This window comes from Macrotis lagotis, chromosome X (assembly GCF_037893015.1).
Source record: "Macrotis lagotis isolate mMagLag1 chromosome X, bilby.v1.9.chrom.fasta, whole genome shotgun sequence".
Lineage (NCBI taxonomy): Eukaryota > Metazoa > Chordata > Mammalia > Peramelemorphia > Peramelidae > Macrotis > Macrotis lagotis.
In genome coordinates this window covers 658,025,023-658,051,939 of record NC_133666.1, presented here as the reverse complement: position 1 = coordinate 658,051,939, position 26,917 = coordinate 658,025,023, and the positions used below count along the sequence as shown (strand labels likewise).

The window sequence follows — 26,917 nt, the reverse complement described above, 5'->3', positions numbered from 1 at the left end:
CTCTCTTCTCTCCTTAAAATGAAGTTTGGACTCTGTAGTCTAGCATTCAATTCAGATTTCCACAACCTGGTTTCACAGCCTTTCTTTCCATCTTTCTTCCTGCTCCTCTTGGGCATAATTTTTTGCCTCCACCAAAACTCTTATTTATTATGCTTATAACATATAAATTCATTCAAAAGGCATTTATGAAACACCTACTGTGTATTTGACATTGCTACCCAGCCTCTATTTTGGCCTCTGAAGTTTTGCTTCTTCCTTTACCTACTTTGGAATGCTTTGCCACTGCTCTCCATCTACTAAAAATTTCCCCATCCCTGATGTATGTGTTCAAACCTTATTTCCATTATTACTCCTAGAGGGATCAACTGATGAGTTGTTTAAGAAATAATTGTGGCACTAGAGGATGCTGTTGTCACCTCCTTACCCTTGTTCTGATTGTCCTTCCCTGCCACTAAATTTTTCCCAGCCCTACTACCAAATATGCTGCTTTTGTAATCTAAATAGCATAAATGATACCTCCAAAATCTCCAGCTTCATTGCTAGGTCTAGGTGATACATGGCTATTTAAAGAAGTCTAGAGTTGAAGATATGCATAGATGAGACTAAAGGATGGGAATGTACAAGGACTTAGTGAGAACAGTATGGAAGTGGCAGCTTATGGAATGCAGAAGAGGGAGATATTCAAGTGGTGAGTCCAAGAGTCTTGGGAGTGGCAGCACCCTCCAGAACACCTGTCCTGTTTCTAGCTCAGTTCTTGCATTGAAGATTGTGAAGGGGCTCACCATCACTATCAGCAGCAACTGCTGACCAATGACCACCAACAAGCAGATGAGTACAAGAGCCCAGGAAGGGGAGCAACTTTAGATCACTTGTCTTGTTTCCAGTGCGGCTCTTGCAGCAATCATCTGGGAAGGGATTGCCAGTCATTCCCACCAACTGTCAACCACCTGCCATGCATGGAGCAGAAGGGCCAACCTAGTGAAGCAGTGAGGCCTCCTCAGGGAGAAATAGGAGGTAGCATGTGCCAGGCAAATAGAACTAGCACACTTTGGCCAACATCTCTGCTCATGGAGGCTCTCTGAGAACCTGACCCCAGTGCCTTGGAAAGAGCAGTGTTTCTGACCTAGGACCTGAACCATCCTGCTAGGTGATGTCCCTTGTAGAGGAGCCTCAGCAGCTAACCCCAGCAGCTAACCACTGCAGAACCACAGCTCCTAAGGGACCTGGAAAGAAAATTCTTATTACCAAAGACCTTAGTACTGTCAAAGAATTCAACATCAGAAAGGGATAGAAATTTATCAAAAGACAACATTAAAGAAACATATTGATCTCTGTTTTGCTTCTGTGCCATAGTCACAGGGCTGGGAATATACAGCCAAGTCAGGATTTCAGTGCAGCTCCTAATTCACCTCAAAGAAGGCAACAATAACAGTTGAAATTGCTTCAATATACTCCTTCTAGAAAAGGACTTCTTACCTTGGTATCTGTGACATTGACTTTAAAAAATATTTGAATAACTGTTTCAATAGAATTTATTTCCTTTGTAATCCTGTTTTTATGCATTTTAAAACATGATCCTAAGAAAGGGACCATAGGCTTACTTTATCATGCTATTCAAGGGCAAGAGAGAAAGAGGGGAGGGAAGGAGAAAGAAGGAAAGAAAGGAAGAAAGGAAGGAGGGAGGAAGAGAAAGTCCTTTTCTCTTGTTCTTACTCTGGTCAGGCCCTTGTTCCTTGGATCTTTAAAGAAAAATCAAGCTTGGGAAACTTGTAAAGCTAGCACCTTTAGATTATGCATGCAGGAACTTTTAGGACTTCATGATTTTTCTTTCCACAGTTTTGATAATGACTGACACTTTGTTTACATGTGCAAGGTCCATGCAGTCTTCCTAAACTCCCTTCTGACTTGTACCATAGAGTTATATTGTGCTTGCCCTGGGAGGGTACCAGGAACATTTTCTAGCTGAGCACATATAATCGCTTTTCCCAGGAGTAGTGAACCCAATTTTATTTTGACATGCAGATATTTTCACCAATGAATCTACTCTTGTTCATTATTCATTCAAAATCAATATTTGAGCCAGGATATGACATCACCTGGATGGAGCTTGTGGAGAACAATTTTACTTTCTCTTTAGCCAATGAAAAATGTGCTGAAAAAGATTATCAGGCTTGCTTGTTTTCTTATATAAAGGAGAGTGACTTTTATTTAGAAATTTATTGTCATCATCAGTATGGTTCTAACCTTTTTTTTTTTTTGGTTATAGGAACTTCCTGGATTAGTGGAGAGATGCGTTATTTAAGTTCAATGGGATATCAATTAAATGCATACTAAAACTTTTAACATTTCTGTTTTCTAATAGCAAATGCACACAGGTTCACCAGTACCTGGAACTGTGACTACTTTAGAACTTGAAACACTTAAGCGACAACAAACAGTGATCCAAGCAGGTATGGAACGTTGAACAGATATACGTTTTTTTTTTAAAACTTTCAGGGTGTCAGTAAACTAGAATTTAAGCAAGTTACCTTTTTAAATCATCCAGTACTTCTGGTATTATCTTCTCAGGATTTTGCTAGGCATAGTTTCAAGGTTCTTGTTTGAGTACTTATTAAATGTGACTTGTTCTTGTTGTGAATGAAATGGTATATCATTTACTAGAGGTAATAAATTCTTGATGAATCATTTTAGATACTGAAAGTACATGTTGTCTTTGAAATGTACTCTCCTTGGTTTGTTACATGTGTTCTATGATATATATTGGGTATTTATATTAAAAACCTTATAATACAGTGTTTTCTTTGTAAAAATGAATCTACAACTTTCATATGATGCCACAAATGGAATTTAAATATTATAGATTCACCTAAGAGACCTCGGATCGATGTGGGCTGTCATGGGGTGGCTTTTCCATATCCAGCTGTGACTTCAGGAGTCCCTCTTCAGCAGTTAATGCCAACAGCCCAAGGTATCTGTCCCCAAAGGCCAGGTGATGTGGGTGAGTCTAGGAATCTAATTTGGATTTCTGGTTGACTACATAGATTCTTATGTGTGAATACTTAGGTTATTTCTATTTGTAGAGTTGGGTGATGGACTTTCTTTGCATATGGACAGACTTGCAAATGGTAACAAGTGCTCATTTTAAATCAGTGGTAGTGGGTTCCTCCTCATTGAAACCCTCAAGACTGTATGATTCGATCACCTGTCTTATATAATTGTAATTATCTGCATATGAATTGGACTAAATGGCCACTGTGTCCCTTCCAACTCAGATGAGCTTTGGAAGAAAAGTCAAGAGTGTTCTTAGCACATGGTAGGAATTAAGGAAATAGCAATTGATTTACTGGCTGGTTTTTATAAATTATGTCTAAGAAGAAATTTTATTATTTTTTTCCTATCAATGTACTAAAATAATTCATCTTTAGTTTAATATAACTGATAATGCACATAAGTTATTTACTTTTAGCAAGTAGGTTTTGTGAATTTAGAATGTACCTACAATAGCAGATTTTTTTTTTTAGGGTAAGGCCTATTTTCCTTTTGTCTCTGTTTTAAAAATTATATTTATTTTATTTTTGTGCAAATGATGTTTTTTGTATACATTACTAAATGTTCTTGCTTAAGAGTAAACATAATACCCCTCCCCCCAAAAATAGACCTTCATGAGCAATAAAGTAAAGGAAAAAGGAAAAAAAAATAATAATGGCAGCTAGGTGGTGCAGTGGATGGAGCACTGGCCCTGAAGTTAGGAGCACCCAAGCTCAAATCTGGCCCGACACCCAACAATCACTAAGCTGCACGACCTTGGGCAAGCGACCCCAACCCCATTGTCCCGCAAAAACAAAAACAAAGAGGCGGCTAGGTGGCACAGTGGATAGAGCACTAGCCTTGGAGTCAGGAGTACCTGGGTTCAAATGTGACCTCAGACACATAATAATTACCTAGCTGTGTGGCCTTGGGCAAGCCACTTAACCCCATTGCCTTGCAAAAATAAAAACAAAACAAAACAAAAACAAAATAAAATAAAATGATGATGATGATGATGATGATGATGATGATGATAGGGGCAAGCCAGGTGGCGCAGTGGACAGAGCACTGGCCCTGGAGTCAGGAGCATCTGGGTTCAAATCCAGTCTCAGATACTCAGCAATCACCTAACTGTGTGGCCCTAGGCAGGCCACCCAACCCCATCTGCCCCACAAAACCCCTCCCCCTCAAAAAGTAATAATAATAAAAAATGCGCTTCAGTCTGTGTTCTAACACCACCAGCTCTGTCGTGGGTGGATCACATTCTTTAGGATAAGTCCATCACATAAGCTACTTCCATATTTTTCCACTGTTGCCATTGCTGATCGCAACTCCCTCCATTCTTACTTCCCCACTACCATATACTATATTTTCTTTCTCCTTTCACTCTGTCCCTCTTCTTAAATGTGCTGTAGGGTAGCTGAGTGGTGCAGCAGATTGATCACCGGCCCTGGGGCCAAGAGACCCCGAGCCCACATACCACCCCTAAGGCCCAGCAACCATCCAGCCCTGTGGTCCCGGACAGGCCATTCAATCCCAGCCCCTTGTCTTATATCTGACCACTCTCCCTCATGGTCCACCCTCTCCTCCATCACTCACATCTCCCTCCTTCCCCCTGTCCCCCTTCTCTCTTTCTTACTCTATACCCCATTGTGTCTATACCCTATTGAGTATATATGCTATTTCCTCTCTGAGCCACCTCTGATGAAAACGAAGTTTCCCTCATTCCCTCTTGCCTTCCCCACTTCCATATCATTGCAGTAGCTCATTGTAACCAAAAAAAATCTTATTACGTGAAATATCTTAGCCTATTCCATCTCTCCTTTCTCTTACTCCCATTACATTTCTTTTACAATATATTATATCTTCAAATTCAGCTCTCTCCTGTGCTACATCTGTAAAAGCTCCTTCTACCTGCTCTATTAAATGAGAAGTTTCTTATGAGTATTATCAGTATTATTTTTCTATGCAGGAATACATGCAGTTCATCATCATTAAGTCCCTCATATTTTACCCTTCTCCTCCACTCACTATGCTTCACCTGTGTCCTGTATTTGAAGATCAGACTTTCTGTTCAATTCTGGCCATTTTAACAGGAACATTTGAAATTCTCCTGGTTCATTGAAAGTCCATCTTTTTCCCTGGAAGAGGATGTTCAGTTTTGCTGGGTAGTTGATTTTCAGTTGCATTCTGAGCTCTTTTGTCTTCTGGAATATTATGCTTCAAGCCCTGTGAGCCTTTAATGTAGTTGCTGCTAAGTCCTGTGTGATCCTGACTGCAGCTTCACGATATTTGAACTGTGTCCTTCTGGCTGCTTGTAATATTTTTCTCTTTGACTTGGGGGTTCTGGAACTTGGCTATAATATTCCTGGAGGTTGTTGTTTTTTGGATCTCTTTCTGGGGGAGATCAGTGGATTCTCTTAGTTTCTATTTTGTCCTCTGCTTCTAGGATATCTGGGCAATTTTCCTGTAGGAATTTTTTAAAAATGAGGTCAAGGCTCTTTTCCTGATCATGACTTTCAAGTATCCCAATAATTTTTAAATTATCTTTCCTGAATCTGTTGTCCAGATCACTTGCTTTTTTAATGGGATGTTTCACATTTTCTTCTAATTTCATTCTTTTGGTTTTTGAGGTATTGTGTCTTGACTTCTCGTAAAGTCAGCTGCTTCCTTCAGCTACATTCTAGATCTGAAGGATTTGTTTTCCCCAGAGAGCTTTCTTATCTCTTTTTCCCATCTGGCAATCCTGCTTTTTAAAACATTATTCTCCTCAATAACTTTTTGAACTGTTTTATCCATTTGACCTATGCTGGTTTTTAATATGCTATTTTCTTTTTTCTTTTTTCTTTTTTTTTGCAAGGCATGGGGTTAAGTGACTTACCCAAGATTGCACAGCTAGGTAATTATTAAGTGTCTGACACTGGATTTGAACCCAGGTACTCCTGACCCCCAAGGCTGGTGCTTTATCCACTACACCACCTAGCTGCCCCTTAACATGCTATTTTCTTCAACATTTTTTTGGATCTCCTTGACTAAGCTGCTGACTGCATCTCTCTCATTTCTTTTCCCAATTTTTCTTCTATCTCCCTCACTTGATTTTCAAACTTTTTTTTTTTGAGCTCTGCCATAGCCTGTACCCAATTTCCATTTTTCTTGGAGTTTTTAGATGCAGGAGCTTGGACTTCTCATCTTCAGATTGAATATTTTGATCCTTCTTGGGTTCATAGACAATATATTTCTCAATGATGTTTCTCTTTTTTTCTCTGTTTACTCATTTCCCCAGGCTGTGCCTGGTCTTGGGGTGCTTCCTGAGCTTTTGCATATTATTGGGATACCTTCTCCCCCCCACAAGGATCTCAGTGTGTGAGACTCTGTCTTCCCTTTTGGTCTGTGAATGACCACAAGTGCCCTCTGCCAGGGGTCTGAGGTGGGGGGGCGCCCAGACTGTGATCAGGATCTGAATGTGGTCAGAGCCCCAGAGTCCTGTTCCAGGTACAGAGGACTGACTTCAAGTTTCTCTGCACTCCCCTCCCTTTGGTAAGTTGAGCACTCAAGGCCCAGTTGCCTGGGGGCTCCTGCTTACTGGCTCTGCCTGCTTTTGGTTCCTAGGTCTGGGCTGCAGGGCCATGCTGCTTGTCTGAGTTCCCTGAGGGCTGGGCTTCATGCTGGCTCTGGCAGAGGGCCCCCCCCCCCCGATCTTCCAAGTTGTGCCTGGTGCTCCCTGGGGTGTAGGTTGGGAAACTGCCCTGCCGCCTTGAGCTTTGGCTCCCAGTGCCCTGGGGCTGCCTCCGGAAGGCTGAAGCTCCTTCACTCTGGCGGGCCACCCCTCTAATCCCGTGGAGTGGAGTCTTTCCGCTATTTTCCAGGTTACCTTGGACTGGAGAACTGCCTCACTGGATCCCACTGTGGGTTCTGTCTCTTGAAAATTTAGTTAGAGTCCTTATTTTATAAGTTTTGAGAGAGAGCGCCTGAGAGAGGCTCTTTTCCTGTCACCATCTTGGCTCTGCCCCCCTCCCCCCCCTTTGTGGTAGCAGATTTTTTAAAAAATTCAAGAAAAGTCTAAGCATGGACTTTGAATGAAAATTGAAGACTTTTAATGCTACAGTCATAAATTTCTGTAGGTGTTTCTATAACACCTTTTGCTTTAGAAATACTATATTTGGGGCAGCTAGGTGGCTCAGTGCATAGAGCACCAGCCCTGGAGTCAGGAGGACCTGAGTTCAAATTTGGCCTCAGACATTTAATAATTAACCTAGCTGTGTGACCTTGGGCAAGCTACTTAACCCCACTGCCTTGCAAAAAAAAAAAAAAGAAATATCCTATTTAATCCTTACCACAATCCTGCAAGGTAGGCACATTTATTTTCCCCATTCACAGTTGAGGAAACCAAGGTAAACAGAGTTAGTAAACAGGCCACACAGCTATCCAAACTGGATTTGAATTCAGGTACAGTCACAGTATTCTATCTCTAGTCACAGTGTTCTATCCACTGAGCAACCCTGCTGCTTCTACTGTAGAGACGATGGCATAAATGACTTGGAGCACTGAAATTAGGACTGTCTGGGTTCAAATACTGCCTCTGCACTTAGAGGGGTTTTCCTGTTGGGCAAGACTTCGACAATCTGGGGATCTCAGCACCTACTTTGCAGAGTGGTTATCAGATTCAGATCCTAGGTTCAGAACATGTTAGAAGCTTTACTCTATTGTATAAATGGCAGCTATCATTAATACATAGTGAGAAAACAAACTGTAATTTCAGTTTGACTGAAAATGATCTGAGAGTATTTGTGTACCTCAAGGTAATTGTGATTTAACAATGTGAGGGGGCAGAATGGAGCATCCATCTGTAGTGCAGTGTTCAGTTCTGGGCATCAGAGTTGGGAAAGGGCATCCACAAACTGGAGAAGGAAGAAAGGAAGGGAATGAATATTTAGGACATTTATGATGTGTTAGGCACTGTGTACTGAGTAGTTTACAAATATTATCTCATTTGATCCGGAGGAAGGTAGCCAAAATGGTTAAGGGCCTCAAGTTAATTTCCCAGAAGTATTGGTTCAGGAAAAAGAATATTGAACCTGGAAACAGGAAGACTTGGGAATTCAGTTTGGGAAGGTAGAGGTGGGGTGAGGTTTGGAGTCTTAACAGTCTTGAAGTACTGGAAATGCTGGAGCATGAGACTTGTTTTATTTTATCTCAAGGAGAAGAAATAAGAGAATAAGTATAAGTTATACAACAGCAAATGTTGAGTTTAGGTTTAAGGAAGAATTTCCTATCAATGAAAAAACTCTTAGAAATGGAATAGGCTGCCTCTATAGTTAGAGGGTTCCTTCTCATTGAAACCTTCAGGCTGTATGATCCAATCATGTCCATTATGTAGTAGGAATTATCTGCATGTGAATTGGACTAAATGTCCACCGTGGATCTTCCAACTCTGAAATGTGATTCTCTGAAGACCAGTGTAGCTGCAAATTTCTCTCAGTTTAGTTATTAGCCATCTGTTGACTTCCAGTTAAGCTACCCTTTAGTGGTTCTTCAAAGCCTGCCTGATTTCAAGCCCTTGTCTACATCCCTACCCCTCTCACCCTTAATAGATGACTCCCATTATACTTTAGTGAAAAGATCAATTATCTCAAATTCAAGATATCTGAGCTGAACTCCTCATTCCTCTCCCAACCAAAAAGAAAAGTTCCTCTTTGCTTCTCTCTTTATGTTAATAGTACTACCATCTTATAGTCACTGAAGAGTAAAAGCTACAAGTCATTTTTGACCAGTTCTCTCTTCCAGCATCAAATCATTTGCTAAGTCCTATTCTAAAACCCTCTGAAACGTCTCAATGTGTTTTAAACCTGTCCCTTCTTTCAATTTCTTCAGCAACTACTTTAAGGCCCTTATTAACTCTTTTTGTGTTCTAATTTTATTTTTTTAAAAAACTAAATTTTGTTGATGTTCATTTTTACATCTTTTACATTTTTACGTTTTACATTTTGCAGTTATTTCTAGATACTGTACCTTTGTCCTCCTCCCTACCAAATACACGTCCTCTCATATAACAAAGATAAACAGTTGAGCAAAATCAACCACCCAGTAATTTCATCTGATAATGTATATTATAGTCTACTTCTCTATGAGAAGACATTCTTTTTCATTATCTTACCTCTTTGAGCAATACTGGTCATTATAGTTGCTCAGAATTTAGTTTCCTTTTAGTATTCTTTCCACTTAGATTATTGTGTTTATTGTGCATGTTTTCTTGGTTCTGCATATTTATTCTATATCAGTTTCTACAAGTCTTCATGTCTCTCTGACGTCCCTTTATTGTCATTTCTAATGGTACAGATGCCACATTGTCTTTTTCTAATAGATGGGCACACACTTTGCTTACACTTTTTATTGCTATGAAAAGTGCTGCTATTGACATTTGGACATTTTTATGAGTCCTTGCCTTCTGTCTTCAATCTCTGTGTGGCATATGCCTAGTACATATTAAAGCACATCAACAGTTGAATGATTTTTTTTACTTGATTTCAAGTTGTTTGACCAATTAGAGCAGTTAATAGCTCCACTGACAGTGTATTAGTATCTTTGTTATCTTCTCATCACCTCTTTAATGTTGACTATTTATGCCTTTCACCATCTTTATTTTCAGTTTCCTAGTTTTAATTTATCTTAGTAGTGATTTGAAATCTTTTTTGTATAGTTATTGATAATTTATAATTCTTCATTTGAAAATTGCTCATATCCTTTGCTCACTAATCTATTGGAAAATGACTCCTGTTCTTTTTCAGATATATTAAATGCAAAAATTTTTTTTTCTGTATTCAATTAAAAAATCTAGCTGCATTGATTTTGTTCAGGCATTTCTCAAAATTTTATGTAATCACAATTGTCTGTTTTCTCTTTTGTGATGAGCTCTATTCATTGTTTAGTTCTACTAGCATCAAGCTATGAAAGTTATCTCCTATTATTTTCTTTTTTTTAGCTTTTTTTTTTTTTGCAAGGCAAACGGGGTTAAGTGGCTTGCCCAAGGCCACATGGCTAGGTAATTATTAAGTATCTGAGACCGGATTTGAACCCAGGTACTCCTGACTCCAGGGCCGGTGCTTTATCCACTATACCACCTAGATACCCTCTCCTATTATTTTCTAATTTTTTTAATTATGTGACCATTTGTATTTACTTTGAAAGCAAAATAAATCTGACAAAAGGTGGAGAACTGGGTACTTAATTTAGGTAGGTTCATTTGGGTGAACCAATCATAAGTTATGAAGTATTGATTGATGGAGGTAATTTGGAACTTATGGTAGTATATGTTTTAAGACTATTTCTGCTAACATACTTTTTTAGTTTTCCCAATACTTCTTGTCAAATATGTTCCTCTTCTAATATTTATATAACCTTATCTGACATTATGTTGATGTGTATACTTATTTGTCTGGCCTTTTCCAATGACCTACTTTTTTATTTTTAAAACTAGCATCAATAAGTTTTAGTGATTACTACTTTATTATTATAATTTGAGGCTTAGCAATGCTTTGTGACCTTCATTCCTATTTTTCCCCTTTTCATTCTCCTCATTATTCTTCTTGAGATTCTAGACTTTTGTTCTTCCAAACGAATATTTGTTATTATTTTGTTTCATTCCCTTAGGAAATTGATGAGTAGAGCACCATATTAATTTAGTATCATCATTCTTCTTATATCATTGCAGCTTTACTATGAACAATGAATCTCCAGTTATTTAAATCTTTATAAGGAGGTATTTAAAATTTATCTAGATAGATCAGTTTTCATATATATCAGTCATTTCGTAATTATTCCAAATGGATTTTTTCTTACTACTTTGGCCTTTCCCTACCTTTCCTATTACTGCAAAGAAATGCTAAGGGAAACCTAGTATTTTTCTATTGCAAATATGCTAGCTCTTGGTTTTAGAAAATTTTCAGTATATATTTTTTATTTTATTTTATTTTAGATTTTTTTTTACAAGGCAATAGGGTTAAGTGGCTTGCCCAAGGCCACACGGCTAGGTAATTATTAAGTGTCTGAAGGCAGATTTGAACTCAGGTACTACTGACTCCAGGGCTGGTGTTCTATCCACTGCGCCACCTAGCTGCTCCAATTTTCAGTATATTTTAAAAGTTTTTTAAACAGTTGAATATCTCATTTTATTATTGCAACATTGCATCATTGATGAATCTTTTTTATTGTTTATATGATTATGCTAATTATTTTTCTGAGTTAACATTCTTGTTTCTCTGCTATGACTCCAACATAGTTGTCATGAATTCTTAAAGTATATATTGCCATGATTTCTTTGCTAAAATTTTATTTTAAATGTTTTATCAATATTGATTAATGAAGTTAGTCTATAGTTCCCACTCTCTGCTTTGTCTCTTCTTGATTTAGATATTAGGACAATATTTATCTCATAAAATGATTTTGATGGAATGCTTTATTTCTCTAATTTTGAGAATAATTTTTATAATATAGGTAAACACGATTATTTAAATGTTTGATAATGTTTATTTGTTAAATTTGTTTGGATCAGAGTATATTTTCACTGGAGACTACTATTCCCCCAACTTTCCAACTATATTTCTATCTCTACTATCTCCTCTTCCCCAATCTATTTCTTCTGTTTCAGTTGCTTTCCTTTCCCAGCTCCAGCTTCCTTCTCAAGGCTTATTTCACAAGGAACCTTCCCTGATCCTATAAAAATATTTTTTTCCCTTTTCTCAATTACTATTAAATAACATTTTATATTCTTCTTATTCAATTTTTGTATTATACCTTGTATTATAATTATTTCTGTGATGTTTCATTTCTCCTTTTAGATTCTAACTGGGGGTGGATAGAGCACCGGCTTTGGAGTCAGGAGTACCTGAGTTCAAATCCAGCCTCAGACACTTAATAATTACCTAGCCGTGTGGCCTTGGGCAAGCCATTTAATCCCATTGCCTTGAAAAATCTAAAAAAATAAAAATAAAAAAAAATAAGTTTAGATTCTAACTGAATGAAAGTGGAATCATGAGTTTTTAGTCTATTATCTAGGTATTCCCACAACATTTAGCATATGATATACATTTGATAAATATCTATAGTAAGAATTAGGGAGTTCAGATTTAAAAAGACATTCAGAAGAGATAGAAGGAAAAGCAGATTTAAAAAGCAATGAATACAAAAAGGCACAAACTTATAGGAGTTTCAATTACTCTAATACCTGGGTCAAGCCAATAAGGTGGAGAACTGGGTACTAATTTAGGGAGATACATTTGTCATAGAGTATTGATTAATGTAGGTAAGTTTCTGGAAGCTCTACTTTTAGCCCCTGTTCTGCTTAATGTTTTCCTTAATGTGGATGAAAATGTAGAAGGAATACTTATTAATTAATTTGCACATTGTTGAGTCCCAGTTCTGGACGCCCTCAGTTTTCCTCAGGCGAGTATTGGAGGGATGGGGGAGACGAGGATGACAACTCCATCAAAATCTCCAAGTGCTCCATTTATTTACCAAAACACCAGTGCTTAAGTACCTCTCCAGTCTCTAATCCACTCCCATGGCACTTAGCAAAACAAGACTCTGGTGTTCAAGGACACCAGGCGAAGATAATTTACAGTGCTCCCACACAAAACAGTCCCCTAACAGCACCATGTCACAAAGCTGGTAGGAATATTTAAGACATTAAATAATAAAATGAAGCATTAGTAAGATTTCAGTAGGATGCAATAAGTTAATAAGATAAAACTTAACAGAAATTAGTAAGTATACAGTCTTGCATTTGGATTTGAAGAATCAGTTTCACAAAAACAGAATTGAGAAATTAAAGCAATGATTCATTTGTTGAAAAAGATTACTTTCATTTCATTGGCACTATGGGCCAATGTAGCTGCTAATATAGGGACACCATGAAGGTCTCCCTTAAGAACTTTAGAATTGATTGGGCAGCATAAAAGACACTGGCACAGGACTGCCCAGCATGGCATGCCCTCATCAGAGAGGGTGCTGTGTTCTATGAACAAAGCTGAATTGAAGTAGCTCAAAGGAAACATGTGATATGTAAGTTTAGAATAAATAGGTGTTCACATGGATTATTTGTGTCCAAACTGTGGTGGAGCATTCTGAGCTTATCTTGGCCTGAGCAGTAAGCCAGACACACTATAATTTGTCTCCAAGTGATGTCATCTTGGTCTTCTTTGATTAACCAACCAGCCGATAAAAGGGAAAAACAAAAATCTTATGTATCTGTGGGTCGCATTAAGATAACTGTAGTTTTTATTTCAAGAAAGATAGTTTCTCTATATTTGGCACAATAATTTATAATACTAGACACCTCATTTTAAAAAGCATCAAAATATCTGTGTGGATAGAGATCAGTTAGCAAAATGGTGAGGGGTCTAGAAAAACCTTGTCCTACAGAATGATTGAATGAACTAGGGCATATTTAGCCACAAAAAGGGGAGAGGGAGAAACTGCTATTATTCCTGTTGGTGTAAATTTAAAAGAAAGCAGATATTGTTTCAATGTGAGAAAAAATAGAATAGTTCAATGACAGGATGGGGTATTGTGTAAAATAATAAGTTTCCCATCATTGGAAATATATAATCAGAGCCTATAAATTACTATATAAATACAGAATGTTTCATGGGACTAAGTGCAGGTTTTAAGCTTTTAAGTAGATTAAAATCTGCACTAAGACCTTTGGAACAACCTATTTAACCTAATCAGTATTTCAAAAGATCTATGATTTTATCACTGAATATTTCTTCTAGCAGAGCAGATTGTAACCCCTATATGCCTCCTTCAGTAGACAATTTTATGACTTACTGTACCAAAAGAATTTATTATTTAACTAACTTTCTGATGTTAGGCTTCTCTGAAATTAGCTAGATTGATCCTCAAATATCAGATACAGAGTCTGATGCCAGATTATCCTTGAGGAAGAGGTTGAGCTTCACTGTCATAGCTTTTGAAAATTCTAGGTGACACCTTTATGACCCAGTGAGGTATCAGAAGGGGACCTGACCACATGTCAAAGTTCTGAAACAATCAGCAACATTTTTATTCCAACATTTTGCTGGAGTTTGGAAAACCTGATTCTTCTCCATCTCTAAGATTCTGTGATTATGTTATTTGGGATGAAGTTTGGAATTCAAAAATAAATTGAGCATTCATAGGAAATAAATTATGTATTGTATAAGGTAAAATATATTTCAAATTGACTACTTTTAAAAGTCACTCACTGGAGGAACTGAGCAATAAGATTTGCAATGTTTCTTGGGATATTTCTAGTTGATTATTTGTACATTTTAGAGCTGGAAGGAGGATGTTAGAAATTGTCTAGGCCAAATATTTTACAGTTAGGGAAACTGAGGTCCAGAGAGAATAAAAGATTTGCTCATATAATATAGTTTTGACAGGCTGCATTGGGTACAATATATTAAAATCCTAAAGTATTTTCTCTTTTCTATCTAATATTTTCTGAGACGAATTTCCATTAAACTTGAGCATTTTAAAATTGCTGTTTGATGTCTTCTGGGTTTGCAGGCGGAATGCCTCCCACTCCTCAAGCTGTACAGCTCACTGGACAGAAACAAAACCAACAGCAGTATGATCCATCCAAAGGTCCTCCCGTGCAGAATGCTGCAAGTCTACATACTCCTCCACCTCAGCTTCCTGGGCGACTGCAGCCTGTTAATATCCCGGGCACCTCCCTCCCGTCCACCCTGCAGATCTCACAGCAGCCTCAGCAGGAGATGATGGAAACACAGCCCCAACTCCAGCCCTCAATTCTGGTGAAGACCCAGCTACCCAACATACCCATCCCTGCCACTCCAGTCAGCCAGCTTCCGGCCCCGCTTCCCCATCCTCTCACGCCAGCATTCCATGTCCAGATGCAAGGACAGCTACCTGCACAGGCCTCTCGTTCTCAGGCTACTATACAGCAACAGGTATTCAATGATTTTGGTTTTATTTTAACAAATGATAATGTAATAATGAAATACTGACTCCAGACACACAGAAAACATTATTTTTATTAGCTAAATGTGTGGGTTTTTCAAGTTATATTTGATAACTTAAGTGATCATCTATGTATGTCTTTTATGTACACTTTCAAAAGAGCAAGTGTTTTTAACTGTGAACACTTTTGAAATTAAATGTCATATTTATAACTTGAGAATACTTGGTCTCCAACTTCTACTGGGATGTAAGTATTAAAATGTTATCTGATTTTGATATAGCTTCTGATATTCGTGAATAACAAAATGTTTCTTGGACAGACTGTTTCGCTGCTGGGACCATCTGTGGATCTTGTCCAGGCTCCTCAGCATCTTCTGGCGGATTCCCTGCCTCCCTCATCTCTTTCACCCTCAGCTCCTTCAGGCACAGCACCACCCTCTGTATATCCTCTGCAGACAGATAGAATTTCCCCAGAAACCAAATCCTTATCTGTGATAGCTGCTGTATCCAAACCTCCAGCTTTAGCTGTAGCTACAGCACCAACAATTCAGACCCCAGACCAGAATGCAGCGGGCTTGCCCCCAGAGAGTTCCCAAGACAAGCTTGCTGAGCAAATAAAACTGGTAAGGACCATTTTTCTTTTCATTGTATTTAGGCAATTTTGTAAGAAGTTTAAATTATTAAGTTTTTAAAAATTGATTGGAAAATCATACCATGAGTATATTTGCTACAGAGTATTGCAAACAATTGATAGAGAAATATTAGCTAGCATATTTACTATTTGCTTTAGAGCCTACAAGTTGAATAGATGTGTACTAGGTGCTTAAGGGTACATGATAAGTAGGAAACACAGTTTTTTTCATAAAGAGCTTAATACTCACTAAGAAAGTAATACAATTAAAGTAGCCAATAGATATATGTACTGACCCTGAGCTTCTTCAGTGGAACTATGGTCTATTGTTGTGGCCTTTCCTGACCCATCAGTGTCTTTTTAACTCTGCAAGTCTTCTTCTGTTTTTCTCTTAGGTCCCTTGCTTCGGTGAGGTGATGATGAGTCAGTGGGATTGAATAATTTTCATCTTTTATTTGAATTAATTTACTTAAAATGAAATAAGTTTAGGCTGCCAGGATAGCTCTTGTTACCTAAGAGAAGTGAGCAAAGTGCTGAGATTGTCAGAGTGAGAAAAGCTGGAGGCACCTCAGAGTTGCCTTTCTAGATCCCAAGAGGACCCCAGGTGTTTCTTGATTTGTTCACAGCCACAGCTCTAGTTAGTGAAAGAGCTGGTGTCAGAACCAATTGTCTAGGTTTCTCTCTGATACCCTTTCTAGGCACTGTGTGTCTGAATGGTAATTGATTCATAGTATTATGAACTATTGGGCCCAGAAAGGCCCAGATTTTATGATGGGCCAGACTCAACCTCCTGATCTCAGAATTTCCCGCTGATTCTCTTTCCTCCTCTAACCCACCATTGCCTCCTCTTTTGAGACCTGAAGCTTCATTCTTTATAGTAGATCTACGGGGGAGGAAATAAACTACCTAATAGTTTGAGCTGTCGTAAAGTAGAATGGGCTGCCATTAGTGGGAGCAGCTTAAAGGACAGACCATATGATCACTTGTCAGCTGTTTTCAGGTATAATTGCAGTAGATGGTGTGAAGGTATTTCCTACTCTGAACTTCTGTATTTGGATTGCTTCTAAGTGTGTTACAGCATTCCAGTGCCAAGATGGAGAAGTAAAGAAGGAGCCCTCTGAAGGTCTCTCAAATTCCTCTCCAAACAACTAGAAGGTTACCTGAAAATTGATCCAGGAGCAGGGAAACAGCTTACTAGCCAAGGCAGGAGAAATCTGTCTCACTGGTGTGGAAGGGAGTAGAGCAGCAGGAGCGGCAGCAGTAGCCTGACCCCCCCAGCACTGGGCCTGCAGCAAGGCTCCAAACCTGGGGTAATCCATGAGGCTCTGCCCCCCTGCAAGCCAGCAGTCCCCTAGACAAGCAGTCTGTGCAGCCAGCAAGGACCCATCCTAGCAACTCCACACCTAGCACAAACCATTAGTCAGGCCTTGACACCATTGCTGACCAGTAGCCCCTGTGGTCCAGGAGAGAGACCCTGCCCTTGAGGCCTCCCAGCAGAGATACCCTGTTTCCATAACAACCCCATTGCAGGCTCCAATCCCTGGAACAGACCAAAAACAAGATTCTCTCTTCAAGGTCAGCCACCAGACTGTTATCATACAACCCTGCAGCAAGGTCCTTGCCTTGGAGCAGGCCACTTGTTAAATCCCACACCCAAGGGAGGCCAGTGGGGAGGACTGACCTCCCCCATGCAAATCATAAGGCTACTGCTGAGTTCTCACTAAAATGACAAATCGAAATACATTGTCTATTGTTTCAATAAAAACTTAAAAGTAAGGTTGGATAGCCCTGCTCTAGAGAAAGAAAGCAGCTAAACCCTGAAGTCCATTGAAAGTAAGACCCAGAGTCCCAGCACAAATAGTTGGGAAGACATAAAAACACTAAGTCACAAAAAAAAGCAGGAAAAATGATCAAAAAAGCTAAAAAAAAATATCGATTATACAAGGTTACTATGGTGATAGGGAGGATCCAAGGCATAAATTTAGTGGAGGACAATAGTGATAAAAATGGCTACATGGGAAACCTCAAAGAAAAATGTAATTTGTTCCCAGACCCAAAAAGAATTCCTGGAATATTAAAAAAGGATTTTAAAAAACAAATTAGAGATGTAGAAAAAAGAATTAGAAAAAAGAAATTAAAATAATGAAAGAGAATCATAAAAAGTCAATAGCATGGGAAAAGATATACAAAATTTTACTAAGGAAAGTAGCACCTAAAAATAAAATTGGCTAAATAGAAAAGGAAGTACAAAAGCTCCCTGAAGAAAATAATTCCTTAAAAATTAGAATTAGGGGCAGCTAGGTGGCATAGTGGATAAAGCACCAGCCTTGGAGTCAGGAGCACCTGGGTTCAAATCTGGTCTCAGACACTTAATAATTACCTAGCTGTGTGGCCTTGGGCAAGCCACTTAACCCCATTTGCCTTGCCAAAAAAAAAAATTAGAATTGAAGAAATGAAAACTAATGATTCTATGAGACATCAAAATACAATAAAACAAAATAAAAAAAGTAAAAAAAAAGTTTCTCATTGCAAAAACAATTAACCTAGAAAATAGATCCAGGAAAGGTGTAAATATAAAAATTATTGGACTTCCTGAAAACCATGGTTAAAAAAATCTTAGACAATATTTTTCAAGAAATTATCAAAGAAAACTTCCCTGATATATTAGAACCAGGGAGCAAATAGAGATGGAAAGAATTCACCAATCACTATATAAGTAATTCCAAAATGAAAAGCCCCCTCCCAACAACATAGTCAAATTCCAGAGCTCACAGGTCAAGGAGAAAAAGTATTGTTAACCTGCCAAAAAAAAAAAAGTAATTCAAATGTTGTAGAACTACAATCAAAATTACACAAGATTTGGCAACTTCTGCATTAAAGAATCACAGGACTTGGAATATGATATACTTGGAAGCAAATGAGTTAATAGTACAACCAAGAATCACCTACCCAGGAAAATCAAATGTATTCTTTCAGGGAAAAAATTGATGTTTAATGAAATAAAGGATTTTCGAGAATTTCTAATGAAAAGGTCTCTCCGAAGGTCTCTCAAATTCCTCTCCAAACAACTAGAAAGTTACCTGAAAATTGATCCAGGAGCAGGGAAACAGCTTACTAGCCAAGGCAGGAGAAGTCTGTCTCACTGGTGTGGAAGGGAGTAGAGCATCAGCAGCAGGAGCGGCAGCAGTAGCCTGACCCCCCCAGCACTGGGTCTGCAGCAAGGCTCCAAACCTGGGGTAATCCATGAGGCTCTGCCCCCCTGCAAGCCAGCAGTCCCCTAGACAAGCAGTCTGTGCAGCCAGCAAGGACCCATCCTAGCAACTCCACACCTAGCACACCTGAACTGAATAAGAAATTTAAGATTCAAGGGAAACATAAAAGTGTAAAGATAAGAAAGAGAAAAACAAGAAATTCAATAAGGTTTAACCTTTATGTTTCTATATGGCACGATAATATTTACAACTCTTAATAACTTTACTAGAAGAGCAAATAGGAGTAAATATAGACAGATAGTATGGATGTAAGATGAATTTGATAGAATGATACCCCCCCCAATAGAGAAGTGAGAAAGAATTGCATTGGAAGAAAAAGGAAGGAGTAATTGAATGTAGTAAATTACCTGACATAAAAGAGGCATGAAAGAGCTATTATAATGGAGGTAAAAATGGGGGTCAGGCTGGGACTGGAAGTAGCAGTCAAAGTTTAAACTTCATTTTTATCAAAATTAGCTCAAAGAGGGAATAACGTACACACATAGAAATCTGTTAACTTTTTAAGGAAGTAAAAAGGGACAAGGATGGTAGAAGGGGGAGGAGGAACTGATAAAAGAGAGGGTATATTGGGGAACGTGGTGATCAGAAGTAAAACTCCTGTGAGGAGGTAAAAGATGGGGAGGTAGGGGAGGGAGGGAAAAGATGAGGGGCGGGGGGGGGGGGGATAAATACAAGAAAAATACCATGGAGGGAAATCCACAGTTACTTATCAGAAATATAAATGTGAATGGGATAAATTTATCCATAAAATGGAAGCAGTACGGCAGAATGGATTAAAAACCCCAATCCTACAATATATTGTTTACAAGAAATACATTTGAAGCAGAGCGATACACACAAGCGGAGATAAAGGTCAGAGACTGGAGCAAAAGCAAAGAAATTGGGGTAGCAATCACGGTATCAGACAAAAGCAAAAACAGATCTGATTAAAAGAGATAAGGGAGGAAACTATATCTTGCTGAAAGGTACCATAGTAATGAAGTCATAGTAATACTAAACATATATGTACCAAATGGAATATATTTATTTTTCTCTGGTTACATTTAAACAATTTTAAACATTTGTTTTTGAAACTTTGAGTTCCAAATTCTCTTTCTTACTCTCACTCCCCCCACCCCATTCCTGATTGAGATATCAGTTTTTTTTCCCTAAATTGAAGGTAATAGTCTTTGGTCTTTGTTCAAACTCCACAGTTCTTTCTCTGGATACAGAAGGTATTCTCCATTGCAGACAGCCCCAAATTGTCCCTGATTGTTGCATTGATGGAATGAACAAGTCCATCAAGGTTGATCATCACCCCCATGTTGATATTATGGTGTACAGTGTTTTTCTGGTTCTGCTCATCTCACTCAGCATCAGTTCATGCAAATCCCTCCAAGGCTTCCCTGAATTCCCATCCCTCCTGGTTTCTAATAGAACAATAGTGTTCCATGACATACATATACCACAGTTTGTTAAGCTTATTCCCCAATTGAAGGACATTTACTTGATTTCCAATTCTTTGCCACCACAAACAGGGCTTCTATGAATATTTTTGTACAAGTGATATTTTTACCCTTAGAAAATGCCTTTGACAATCCAGAACTCATTTCTATTAAAAATACTAGAGAACATAGGAATAAATAGAGCTTACCTTAGAATTATAAGTACTATTTATCTAAAACCATTAGCAAACATTCTGTAATAAGGATAAGCTAGAAGCCTTCCCAGTATAATTAGGGGTGAAATAAGAATGTCATTTATCACCTCTATTTAATATTATACTAAAAATGCTAACTGTAGCAATAAGAGAAGAAAAAGAAATTAAAGGGAATTAAAATAGGCAGTGAGGAAACAAAACAATCACTCTTTGCAATGATATGAAGTTATACTTAGAAAATCCTAGAGATCAATTAAAAAAGTTAACGAATTATTAATAACTTTAGCAAAGTTGCAGAAGACAAAAATAAATCCACACAATTCATTAGCATTTCTATATATTACAAAGTCCAGCAGCAAGAGATAAACAAAAGAATTTCCATTTAAAATAACTATAGACACTGTAAAATACTTAGGAGTCTACTTGCTAAGAGAAACCTAGAAACTATGTGAACACAAATATAAAAATACTTTTCACAAATAAAATCAGATATAAACAAGTGGAAAAATATTAATTATTCATAGCCAAGCCAATATAATAAAAATAATAATTCTGCCTAAATTATTTACTCAGTACCATACCAATCAAACACTCAAAAGTTATTTTATAGTGCTAGATAGACTTAAGTATGTTATTTTTCACTTTCTAAAAATTTTTTTTTTGAATCTTTTATATAAAATGACTAATGTGGGAATGTTTTATATAAAAACACATGTAAATTCTATATCTGAGTGCTTAACATTTTAGGGAGGGGAAGAGGAGGAAGGGAGGAAAAAAAGGATAGAATTTGGAACTCAAAATTTTAAATAAAAAAATCTAGTAGACTTTAAAAAAATTATACAAAATACAGTAAATCTTAAAAGGTCAGGAGGATTGAAAAGCCATCTTATAGAGCCTTTATGATCCTATGAACTTACGTTTTAACATGATTTTGTCAATTTGGAATAACCATAAAATGCTGTCTTAAAATAGATAATGTTATAACCAATGTGAAACTGAGCATTTAACCATAAGGGAAAAATTAAACAACTTGCTTCAAAAGCCAAAACTTTATGATATGGTAAACGTAATTTTATCTGTATTAAGTCCTTGGGATATTATAGAGTAATAATTCCATGTTATTTTCAATGTTAGAAAAGAAAAAGTTAGTGGGTTTTTATCTTATAGTTTAGTGCTGAGAACAAGAATTTACCATTTATAAACCTTGGACTAGTTTTTTCATTTCTCCTAGTAATTTGGAGCATTCTTTTGTATGGTTGTTAAAAGACTGCAGTTCTATTTTTGAGTATTCTTCATTTAGGAGTTGGCTTATGGTGGCCTTTCTTGCTTTTTCCACCACAAGCTAAGGAAAATTTTATATTGTTTATATAGTGTTTATATTGTAAAATTTTAATAAAAATAACATTTTCTATATATACAATAAAACTTTTTTAAAAAATGCAAAAAATATTCAAGGGTCATCCAAAACCACCCTGGATCTGGCCTATTGGTCATGTTTCCTTGATGCCTGCTTTAGACCATTTATCTGTTAGGAAACCCACAATAAATTTTCAGTCCAGGCCCCAAGTTTTAGTAGAATGAGCTCTTGATTAGAAATTGGAATGACTCAGTGTTCGCTGAGTTCACACATAAGCACTAATTAGTGTCAATATTTATGAAATAAGGATATTTCGTTTATGGGTCCTTGGATTTTTATGGAAATCAGGGATGACCTCTGGGTAGGTGGTGCCAAATTCTGGATCAGAAGAGTGCGGGTCAGATGCTGGTGTTGTCACTCACAGACACATGGGTGACCTTGGGCAAGTTACTTCATCAACTTCGGTTTCCTCATCTTGTGGCTAGACTAGACAGATGGCTCAAGTCTCTCCCATCCAGTGTTGAGGATTTTGGAAAGTTCCATTGCTGTATTAATCCCTGCCTTCATTTATTCCACAAGCATTTATTCTGCATTTATGGTGTGACAGGCACTGGGCTAGGTGCAACATATACAAAGAACAAAGGGGTGCCTGACTGTGGGGGACTGTTCTATCCTAGCCCCCATGCTGGGACCTGATGAGATAAATACAGTGACAGGAAAAAGTCCCTACTCAGGAGAAGCTTGTTTGTTAAGGGAGAGGCAGCAGCTATGAAGAGACTTAGGGGCTTTTGGGTAGTAAGCACCCTGGACTGTATGCTGCCCCATTCTTGCGGAGAGAGCTGGGTCTAGTCCCTTCCCTTGCCTTGTTGAAGCTCAGTAGCTTCATTAGCAAGAAGGAGTTTATGTTCTTTAATTTAGGAAGTCTCTGTGAATTGTTGGTTCTGTTATTTTTATTTTTTTTTTTATTTTTGTGCGGCAGTGGGACTAAGTGACATGCCCAAGGTCACACAGCTAAGTAAATATTAAGTATTTGAGACTGAATTTGAACTCAGGTCCTCCTGACTCTGGGGTCAGTGCTCTCTTTATCTACTATGCCACCTAACCTGCTCATTAGAATAATGTCCAAAGAGAAAAATAGATGAAACATTTAGGAAACATGATAAGCCTGGCCAAGAGGCATGAAATAATAGTGATGGGGGCCTTTAGTTATGCACATACCTACTGGAACACTTCCTCTTCCAAAAGCAGAATAGCTAATAATCTCCTCTCTTGTCTTCATTGATAATTTACTCCTTCAAAAAGTGGAGAAACTAACACAGGGAAATTTTATGTTGAATCTGATTCATATCAATAGAGAAAACACTGATAATTGGAGTGGAGTTGAGTCTAGGCTGACATGTACCCTTGGTTTTAGGAGAACAGATTTCAGAAGGTTCTGAGGAAGGATAGGTGGAATGTCATACTAAAATTTTAATAAGTCCAAGAGTGATGGAACATTCACTTGGTGCAGGTGAATGAAATCCTTGGGTACTGAAACAACACTGGTTGATGTGGTTATTGTACCCTGGTGATTGAATCTTGAAAGACACAGGATCAGAGAAGGGCAAAGGTCATGATTCTTTTTTACTCACCCCTCTTTAAGAGAATGGAAGCTGTGAAAAATAGGCCAATTAGTTTAGTTTTGATTCCTAGTAAAATTGTGGAATGCATTATTGAAGAGATATTTTCTAAGCATCAAGGAGAGGGATCGGTGATCCCGAAAGTCATCATGGCTTCATTAAGAACAGGTCATTGATGTACTAATCTTAGTTCCTTTTTCATAGTTCCCAAATTGGTAGGTCAGAGAATGTTATATTTATGATTTGCCTTAATTTTAGAAAATGATGATAATAACGGTAGCAGCCTTCATTAAAGCATTTTAAGGTTTGTAAAGTGCTTCACAAATACCAGACATCTCATAAGTCTTACTGACTTAAAATTCAGAGTAATTATTTCTGTAGAATTAGGAGACACAGGAGAGAAGTCTTTTGTCTGTATTTTACCTGCAGAGGGCAGTGTCTTATTTGCAATGCAGAGCTGGAATTTGAGCCTCCCCTTCCTTAGTAAGGAGTCAAGAAGATGGGAGTTCAAATCCGGCCTAAGACACTTGACAATTATTAGCTACGTGACCTTGAGCAAGTCACTAAACTCTGCCTGCCTCGCATCCAGATCATCTCCAGTCATATTGATTCATATCTGACCACTGGACCCAGATGGCTCTGGAGGAGAAAGTGAGGCTGGTGACTTTGCACAGCCCCTCTCACTTAATCCAATTCATGTGCTTATCATGGCATCATCTCCCTGATGTCATGGTCTTCTTCCAGAACAAGGACAAACATCAAAAAACCCCCAAAACAAATATTATTTCAGAGTAAAGCAAAGCCCATCCTTGCTCCCTTCTCACCTGTTCAGAGCTTTCCCCACTTTGCACAGATGTCTGTAGTCATTTGCTATCCTCTTTATTAATTTGCTTAACCCAATCACATTTATGGAGGGGTAGGGATTCATTTGAAATAAGTGTTTATGCTTAGGAATCTGTTTAGATTCTGGACTTTGACCATACCTGTGACTCATAGCTTTTTATTTTCCCTAAATAAAGATGGATCAAAGCCAAGAGACCCAAATCTATAAATATTTGATTGGCACATGAAGTATTTATTTTCCCATTTATACATCTGGGGAATATTGACTGCTTTTTATGGACTGATCCTGGAAGTTGACCCCTTTTGTTAAAGATGTAATCAGGAAAGGTCTTTTGATTCTCATATTAACCTTACTTTGCTCCCCGCTTTCCTTAAACTCTGCAAACCTGGCAGACAGCATTTTAAGGCAGAATGTCAGATTGGAAAACTGGAGGCTTTGAGTAATGTGACAATGAAATAAATTCCCTAAAATGTTTAAACTCTTTACTTTGCTCATGCCTGATGATTGCAGCAGGTGGAGAAATGCTTGGAAGCTTAATAATCATCTGGCCAGGGGAGGTTAGTGAAAGGACAGACTTCTTCAGTGTTAGAGAGCATTGGTTCTCTCTGAAACTGAAGTTACTCAACATCCTATGCTTAGAGGGCTCCATGAATCAACCAAGTGTGGCATGCCCATTCTAGTCCTGAAGATCCTTATTTAACTCTTTGAGTCTTAATCTTAAAAACAAAACAAACTCACCTGTGCCAAAAAACCTATGGGATTAACCACCCTCTCTATGTAGACTGGAGATCAGATAAGATGAAAAGGAAGAACTCCACTTCCTAACTTCCCCGTGGCTGCGTCTTAAGACTGGACAGTGGTGGTCAAGGGCCAAGCCTTTACCTCAAGATGGAATCCTTCTCTTTGTATCTTGGTGAAACTGCTCTCTCCCGGAGGGGTAGGCGTTGAAAATGTCTTGGAGACCCTAAAGGTTACTTGTATGATTTTAAGCTTCTTTTTGAAAATCTTTATAAAGAAAATGGTCATTCCCCTTACCTAGTCCAACTGACTCACAATAAAAATTGTGCTAAGACTTCTCAGCCATTGGAGACCTCTTTACCCACGTATCTTGTCCACTCCTTTCCTTTTCATTATTATTCTGGATGGAAATCAGAGAGTGCCAGCCAAGGCCTTTAGGCGCTTCTCTAAAAATCTATGACTTTTGTGGGATCTTTTGTTTTTGCTTTGGTTTTGTTTTAATTGTTCTTCAAAACTAACAGGTCTTTGGAAACATAAGAAAACTGCCCCTGATGGCTATTAGTTAGATCAATAAAGATCTTGGCTAAAAAACCCAAACAAACTCAGAACAATTCTGCCAGGGAGATGCTGTTTGTATCCCCTTTTCACAGATAAGGAAACTGAAGCAGGCAGAAGTGAAGTGACTTGCTTAGGTTCACACATCTCGTCTGTGGGGATAGATTTGAATTCAGATCTTCCTGTCTCCTGATCCAATATTCTATCCATTGTACTATTTGATTGCTTCCTAGAAAATCATGTGATAAAGTATCTCGTACAACTTTTATTGGAAGGATCAAATGAAATGGACTCTACAATAGAACAATTGATGTATTTGGAATGGTTGGAGTTAAAAAGTAGTCATTAATGGTTCTATGTTACCTTGGTGGTCTCCAGTGGAGTGCTATTGCTATTTGGACTTGATATTGTCTGGTTTGTTTTTCTTTTAATTATTCATCCACACAAAACACATTTATTAAAGACACAGAGCTCATGCTGTTGCCTTCCCCTCTTCTCTCCTTTTTCACCCTACTCCTTGATATGTACAAGTGATCACATTCCATTCCTGTGTTCTCTAAAATTGCTCTCATCCCCATTCTCCTACTTCTATTTCTCTTTCTCTTCTGATTGTTTCCTTCCTAAAAATATACCCATCCTCAAAAATCCTCCATTTGATTTATCAATCCTTGCTAGATATCATCTTAAATCTCTCCTTCCTTTCATGCCTAACCTTGAGAAAGCTGTCTACTCCCAATACTTCCATTTTCTTTCTTTTTAATTCTTTGCAGTATAGTGTCTAATCTCATTATTTATCTGAAACTTTTCTTTTCAAGTTAACAGCAATCCCTTAATTGTCAACTCTTAATGGCCTTTTCTCAACCCTAATCCTTTTTAACCTTTCCTCAGCCTTGGACTTCAGAGAATGTTAATCATCCTCTTGTCCTTGATATTCTTTTCTTTCTTTCTGCCCTCTTCCTACCTATTTGGTTGTTTCTTCTCAGTCCCCTTTGCTGGTCACCCTCTATGTCACCTGATTAACTGTGGATGTCCTAGATGCTTTTCTCTTTTCCTTCTGTTCTACATATTTTACTTAGAGATCTCATAAGTTATAATAGATTCAATTATCATCTCTCTGAAAATGATTCAAAGATCTATTTTTCCAGCCCACCTCTCTCCTAACTTCTAGGCTTCTGTCTCCAACTATCTAGAGGATATCTTGAATTGTATGCTTTATCTTAAACTTAACATGTCCAAAATTGAACTCATAATCTTTTCTCCAGTCCATCCTTTTCCTT

General features: G+C 37.9%; 1 protein-coding gene across 3 annotated transcripts in view; it reads left to right on the top strand.

Annotated features, from left to right (window-relative positions):
- The window catches only part of LOC141501327 (E1A-binding protein p400-like), a 143,763-nt gene that overhangs the window by 28,115 nt on the left and 88,731 nt on the right, over positions 1 to 26,917 (top strand). For all 3 annotated transcript variants that reach the window (XM_074205220.1, XM_074205222.1, XM_074205221.1), the window contains exons 5-8: positions 2,363 to 2,450; positions 2,861 to 2,998; positions 14,572 to 14,975; positions 15,306 to 15,608. In XM_074205220.1, coding sequence (XP_074061321.1) covers positions 2,363 to 2,450; positions 2,861 to 2,998; positions 14,572 to 14,975; positions 15,306 to 15,608 — 933 coding nt within the window. The remainder of the gene's footprint in view (positions 1 to 2,362; positions 2,451 to 2,860; positions 2,999 to 14,571; positions 14,976 to 15,305; positions 15,609 to 26,917) is intronic.